Below are 7,329 nucleotides of genomic sequence, written 5' to 3'. Positions count from 1 at the left end.
CATAGAGCCTACGTCATTATCAGCATATCTTTATGGAGATATAGCATTCATACATTCAGACATGTATGGCATGTTACTTCACTATAGTTGGAAAGCACTTAGTTCGAAATTTTGAAAGCAGAAATCATCCTTGTCGTACATGTTGAAGTTGAACGCTCAACGTCGATTTTGCGACTTTATTAAAATAGGAATTACTTTCAGTTAAAGAAGAGGATTCGATAAAATGATGCCATCACCATGTTCAACATTACTACAAATTTGGTAATTGGTAACATAGTTTATTTAAAGGACACCACCTACTAGTATTTACACAAATGTAAAGTTTATGGATAATGGTTGTTGTTCTGTCACAAGTATTCAAATACATTTATTTGTAATGTAACTCCTTGTGTTCATGGAACAATTACTATATTGTCACGCATCTACCTCATTATCAGATTCTTTTCCTAAACGTATAAATTAAACACCAGCTAGACAAGTCTTTTAATCATTAGCCTTTTAATTTTTGGAAGGAAATTAAGGAAAGGTAAGTTGCATTGTTTTCATTTTCATTTATTCAAATTAAAGATGAATATAAACATCAATAAAAATGAGCATAAACCATACAAGGTACAAAAGAGTTGCGTTATCCTTACATATAACTCGTCGAAAAACAAGAAAGAAAGACGACTAACGAAATGCCTATACATATTTGCTTTCGATATTGTATGAACTTACCATTGACCACCATTTATCAAACAAAAATAATTTAACAAACAACAAAAAATTCTTAAAGGAACGCCAGTTATCTTACTTTTCAAGAATCTTGATTGATAATTAATCAAGAAGTAAATGAATTTAAAACGTATGATTAGATTTTATATGATTTGCAGAATCAATATGAGTATGCGGTATGCGACTTTGCTGATAGCAAGTGTTGTGTTGGTTCTCCCTAGTCATGACTGCAGGGACTCTGTACTTTCGGAATCAGACCAATCAATGCTAGATATGATGAAAAATTACCTTATCACGTCAAGGAAAGATGAGTGTCCGCAGGAACGAAAAACGACCCACACAGGTTTTTATAAATGTGCCAAGTTTTATATATCGTGTTTTATAGTGTTTATAAAATTTAAAGACAACTAATAAGAGTAAATATGAAAATAATTAACTGATTTGAGGTAACAAATCAAAATGTACAGTTTTCCCAAAAACAATTTTGATATTAATGTAGTTATGAAAATACTCATTCATCAATATATACAATTTGTAGTACTATGTTGTATTCTGATTCAAATAATACAAGTGTTATCTTTCTTTAAACATTAAAATAATATTTTCCGAATGTACTTTTAGATACGCCCTATAGAAATGTCAAAACATATTTGTTTTAGATTTGTTTTATTATAACTTTACATTCGTCTTTTATCTTTATCTTTAGGAGTAACTTATATTCGATGGGGGAAGAAAGGTTGTCCAGAAGGAGTTGACATTGTGTATACAGGTAATTTAACAGTATTTTTATATAAGCGTATCGGTATCAAGTATATAATTTATAATTGTAATATGACGATCGTATTTCGTCAACCATTTTAATCACAGTATATATACTTTTAGAGCATGGCTTTTCTGCTTTACGCCCATCTTAGTTATACTAGCAGATATTCTAAAATTTTGACATCAAAGTCTTAAGTTTACGTAGGCGGACATTCAGATGTAGAATACTAAACCCCTAACGGGAAGGATTGTGCCTGATGTTTATATGATGAAATCATAATCTTTCAGTCAGTTGAATTGAAATCTGGAGCTGGCATGTCAGTTAACTGCTAGTAGTCAGTTGTTATTTATGTATTATTGTCATTTTGTTTATTTTCTTAAGTTACATCTTCTGACATCAGACTCGGACTTCTCTTGAACTGAATTTGAATGTGCGTATTGTTATGCGTTAACTTTTCTACATTGGTTAGAGGTATAGGGGGAGGGTTGAGATCTCACACACATGTTTAACCCCACCGCATTTTTGCGCCTGTCCCAAGTCAGGAGCCTCTGGCTTTTGTTAGTCTTGTATTATTTTAATTTTAGTTTCTTGTGTACAATTTGGAAATTAGTATGACACTGAACTAGTATATATTTGTTTAGGGGCCAGCTGAAGGGCGCCTCCGGGTGCGGGAACATCTCGCTACATTGAAGACCTGTTGGTGACCTTCTGCTGTTGTTTTTTTATTTGGTCGGGTTGTTGTCTCTTTGACACATTCCCAATTTCCATTCTCAATTGTATTCAGATACAATATACAATACAATACAAAAGCAAAACAACAAACAAATCAGTCTATTTCGATTAATATATTTAGTGGTAAAATTTCATCAAACGAAAATAACGCGAAATGATTTGATCGTCTATGCATAACAACGAAACAAGGTGACGTCATATGTGTTTTCGTAAAGAAAAAAACACCGAAAGTTTTGAAGCGTCTTGTGCACCTCAGAATGCAAGAAAGATATATTAACAGAACAAACATAGATGAAATATGCGATATTAATAACAAAAACAATATTGAATTTTATAATATTACTGATATTATCCTATGGGGTAAAACGGAATAACCAAAAACAGTAGTGCGTGTAATGGGCTTTCACGTAGTTGTTTTATTGGATTTTATCAACATTGTTCTTTATTATTTTTACATTTATGTTATGCTTTTCAGGACAAGTTGGTGGAAATCATTATACACATGGCGGAGGTGGTGTGAATTATTTATGTCTACCAAATGATCCCGAGAATGGCGAACATCAACCATATGGTAATCCCCAGATATACGGAAGTGAATATGAAGTTTCTTCAGGCCACAAGCCGTCCGGGTGGTCTGCTTATATGTTCAACAAGGAAGTCCCATGTGCTGTATGTCACCAAAAACGAAGATCAATTGTCATAATGATCCCAGGTATGTTATTCAACGAGATGTGTACAGTTGAATTTATTTAAGAATCATTTGCAAATACCAATCAGGTTTGTCTGATACACAAACCAAACAATGACTTTTATTGCGAGCTTTTCAGAACAACTTCATCTATACCGTATCCGGAATGCTCGTAACCAAAGGTCACCAAAGAAAAGCTGATACAATACGGTTATTCTATTTACTAAGTGAGAAATATGCATGATATATACATACTTTTAAAACCATTCTTAATAATTTTTCTTCTTCCTTTGAATGTACAGCTTGAATCATTTTGATTTAATATTTTCCCCAAAAGCTTAACACAGTTATAATGTTATAACAAACAGCGAAATGATTACAATAAAATTATTTTCATCATTAAATGCTACAATGTTCTATATATGACGTAGATTATTATATTTTTTAAGTTATACTTTTTATAAACTATTTGGTCTACCAATATATTACAACAAAAACAAGAAGCCAATGAACAGTTTTAGATAATAACTTCCCATACATTGTATAGTCGTGCTTATTCACACACACACACACATAGATACATACACATTGTAGTTTTAAGTTGTTAAATGTTCATAAGCATAGATTTAATCTAAACAAATTAAAAACCAGAAGCTCCTAACTTAACACATTTATTTCTATTAACAAATTATTATTTAAATGATTACTTTTGTAGGTCGAAAGTCTTGTTATAAGGGATGGAATTCAGAATATAACGGTTATCTGATGAGTGACCATTATACTCATACTAAGAAAGACTTCGCATGTGTGGACAGAAAAGCAGAAACATTAGACAATAGTAGTGGAAGTGAAGACGGTGCTTTGTTTTATCCTCTACGTACCAGCTGTGGCAGTTTACGATGCCCTCCGTATACAAATTCAGCAGATGTTTTTTGTGTCGTTTGTACAAAGTAATTCAAAATTGATGAAAATAAATTTAAGAAACTCATATGGCTTATCTTGGTGAATTCCTTATTTGTTTTATACATCATATATAAGGCTGGTTTGTCTGATTATTTAAAAAAATCTAAACAAATTGAATAATCTTATTCATCAGTGGTTTTCTTTTCTGGAACATTACTTTAATAATAACTATTCATGTTTGCGTTTTATTTGTTTTCTTATGTACTATTGTTAAAATTGGAATCCTTTGGTTGAGATTTTTAACATTATTTAGTTGGCATTATAATAGCCGATTCCAGGTAGTGTGTAAGGGATAGTAATAACTTTGGTTAGCTTGCTTGCTAGCTGAACCTTAAAGTCGCTATTATGTAAGATAAACGATCCTCCTGTAAGAATAGACTAGTACGACAGATAACCTTTCTATCTGTCTTTATGACTAGACTAGTTCGAAAGAAGGATAATTTACCTTTCTCAATAATGACTTCACGGTTCAACTAGCAGGCATGCTAAGCAAAGATATGAAATTTACCTACACACCACTTGGAATCTGCTGTAATATTAGTTGGATACTTTTCGTGGATTTTGTGGTAACAGGGGGGACCTCGAACTTGAATATGTAAAAAAAAATACAGTTTGTTCTTTAAAGAATGTATGTAGTCTACATTGCCAAAACAACGAAATTAAATAATAATGATTATGCAACTTTTCAAAATCAACACAAAATGGTACCCACGAAAATATCTGAATCCATAGTATACACTAGCTGTCAGATAACTGCGAGTACTCTCACATCTATTAATTATGTAGGGATGTATAAGTACCCGCCCACGTCCACTTGTATTTTTTTCCATCTGATGAGCCTTTTTCAACTGATTTTTATAGTTCTTCTTTTTTATACGTTAAATATATTTTGTTTACATCATTCGATGCGTTTGTATTCATGTCATACGTTTCCGTGTAATCTATTGTTTTCTGCACTTGTTGGCAGGTATCTTTTTATAAGGTTAAACTACGGAAATTGTTAACACATGTTAAATGAGTATGTTGTATGAGAACTCATTACACAACAGAAACCAACAGGCAAGGATTTGATGAACGAGGTTTCTTTAAAGTATTTAACAATGACCTAAATACAAAACTCATTGTAAGCTATATAAGACCCCACTATTTCAAAATTGAATTCATTTCAAACAAGGAAACAAAACTGTCTGGTTTGATGCTTTACAATAAAAAAGAGACATTAATGACAGACAGCAGAAAAAAGTCTTAATGAAATGTAGTTGGTGTAAAGTGTTTACATTCCTAAGAATGTATGTATAGAACTGAAGTGACGTGGGCATGCGCTAATATAGATGGACGTGTACAAAATCTCTCTTGTGGAATGGGACAATACGATGGATAACTATAATATAACGGGTCAAAACTGAATACACTAACAACAGAATGAATCTTGTATGTTTTAAACAAACATCTACAGCCAAATAATAATCTTTTGTTTACTTATCAAGATATTCCTTTGTCAACATTCAAGGACAAAGGACAAACAACATGGCTGCCCCCACGGATCAAAACAATGAACTTAATTCAGAACCATTGATTTGTAGTTCTCAACCTGTAATGTTTCTTAACACTCCAGCAATCAAACCATCAAACAAACGAAAAGAACTATTAAGTCCGGAGCTTCTCCCAGGAACACAAAAGCAAACAACACGTCAAATAAGACGTCGTAACTCGGTGGGTGATCTTAGAGAAATAGAAAAAATAATACCTGCACCAAGGAAAGGTATTGCAGATAAAGTTTTAGAGGCCCTGTCTAGCTCTGATGTCATTGATAAAATTGTACCCATTCTTGCTGAAAAAATAGGTGAATCGTTTTCCTCAATGATTGAAGAGGAGGTTAAAAAATGTGTTGATCAGCAAGTAAAACCGAAAGCTGAATTAGTCGATCAAAATGGTAAAAGACTTGACACTGACAATATTAGGATTAGTAGATAATATTCTAATGTCGAAAACGTCAACGAGGGTGTAAAAAGTAACACCACAATTGTTACGTTCTTCAAAAGAATTGTAGAACTTGAAACCAGATTAGAAAACCAAGAACAATATTCACGCCGAACAAGTTTGCGTTTTCATAATATCCGCGTGCCTATCGATCCCCGTACCGGTAAAATTCCTCACCCTATTAACACTGATATTTATATATTACAAGTTTGTAATTCCAAACTTGGCTTGAATCTAACTGTGTACGATATAGGGCGTAGCCATGTTATAGGGAAGGTAAAAAACGGCAAATCCCAGGTTATAGTAAGATTTCTATCATATCGTACAAAAAGCAAGGTTTATACCAAGAAAAAAGCTTTAAAGGGTGATGCAGATGGCATATCCATAACAGAAAACTTAACAAAGTATAGAACTGGTCTTACACAAAAGTTAGCCGATCTCAAGTATAACCATAAAATCTTCTCATACTGGACATCCGATGGTCGCATATTTGCCAAAACTACAGATAAAGGCACCAAAAAACTAATCAAAAACTATGACGACATAACAGCTCTTGAGACAACCACAGACGACGACATTCAACATCTATCCCCAAGTACCACCAATCAGAACAGCGATGAGAACCACAATAATGGCACAGATTAGATTACAAAAACATAAATAGTGTAAATATATGTATCTTAGACAGTTGTCACTTGTTCTTTAAATGTCTCTAATGTACATTTTAAAATTGCTTCATGTGTTATTAATATTGCAAGCAAGTAAGTCTAGTATAACTTAATTGTATCAAAAAGTGTCAAACAATTAAAACGTCTGAATAAATTCATAAACTCAGGTTACAATGAGGAAATAGTATATAAAAAATCAAGTTATACGTTTTTCTTTCTTTTTCCATTTGACATATTTTCCTAATATCGATTTTTGTTTGTTGGTATTTATTTTATTTTCTATTAATTTAATCAAATATATATAATTCTTGAAACCTCGTTTAAAGAATATTTGTACTGGCATCTGTATGTCAGTTATAGTTATAAGAAGCAAACTTAAATAAACAACAATAGTCCATCAGCTAGTTCTCAAAAGCGCTCTAGTTAAGGAGTTTGTGTACCACCCCAGGGTACCACGATTTTTTTGATAGAATTTAACTTCATTATCTTATTGATAAAATACAAGGTGTTAGACTAAAAAAAAGTGTCCAAAAGAGGTTTAAAAACGTCCCTTTCAATGGTCCCCTCATTTAGCAATCACGACTAAGTAATTTTTAATTATATTTTTTGATATAAAGCGACTAAAAAAAAAGAATAGGTGTAAATAACTAAAAGAGATACAAAACTATCATATTTAATGTTACTCTGAAGATTTTTTGTTTTAAAAAAAAGTTTTTTTACATTACAAACAATCCGATTTTTTGGGTTAACATTAAGGCATATGTTTTCCTTTCATAAAGACATTCGTTATACATTTACCCGTTTAAGTTAATTAAACTTTA

The 7,329-nt window shown here is 32.1% G+C and overlaps 1 protein-coding gene across 1 annotated transcript; it reads left to right on the top strand.

Moving 5' to 3' along the window:
- Positions 1 to 434: 434 nt before the first annotated feature.
- On the top strand, positions 435 to 3,885 carry LOC134683535 (uncharacterized). The gene is made up of 5 exons (XM_063542846.1): positions 435 to 526; positions 873 to 1,057; positions 1,421 to 1,483; positions 2,685 to 2,921; positions 3,613 to 3,885. The coding sequence occupies exons 2-5, from the start codon at positions 880 to 882 to the stop codon at positions 3,849 to 3,851; spliced, it is 717 nt and encodes a 238-aa protein (XP_063398916.1). The 5' UTR covers positions 435 to 526; positions 873 to 879; the 3' UTR covers positions 3,852 to 3,885.
- Positions 3,886 to 7,329: the final 3,444 nt, after the last annotated feature.

This window comes from Mytilus trossulus, chromosome 9, assembly GCF_036588685.1.
Source record: "Mytilus trossulus isolate FHL-02 chromosome 9, PNRI_Mtr1.1.1.hap1, whole genome shotgun sequence".
Lineage (NCBI taxonomy): Eukaryota > Metazoa > Mollusca > Bivalvia > Mytilida > Mytilidae > Mytilus > Mytilus trossulus.
The sequence above is the reverse complement of the archived record's forward strand: the minus strand, read 5'-3'. Positions and strand labels throughout refer to the sequence as shown.

What these genes read in the sequence shown, in the direction of transcription:
- LOC134683535 (XM_063542846.1), top strand. Translation starts at nt 880, where the DNA reads ATGAGTATGCGGTATGCGACTTTGCTGATAGCAAGTGTTGTGTTGGTT. An exon ending in ACGAAAAACGACCCACACAG is followed by an intron (nt 1,058 to 1,420) that starts GTTTTTATAAAT and finishes CTTTATCTTTAG; the next exon opens with GAGTAACTTATATTCGATGG. An exon ending in AGTTGACATTGTGTATACAG is followed by an intron (nt 1,484 to 2,684) that starts GTAATTTAACAG and finishes TATGCTTTTCAG; the next exon opens with GACAAGTTGGTGGAAATCAT.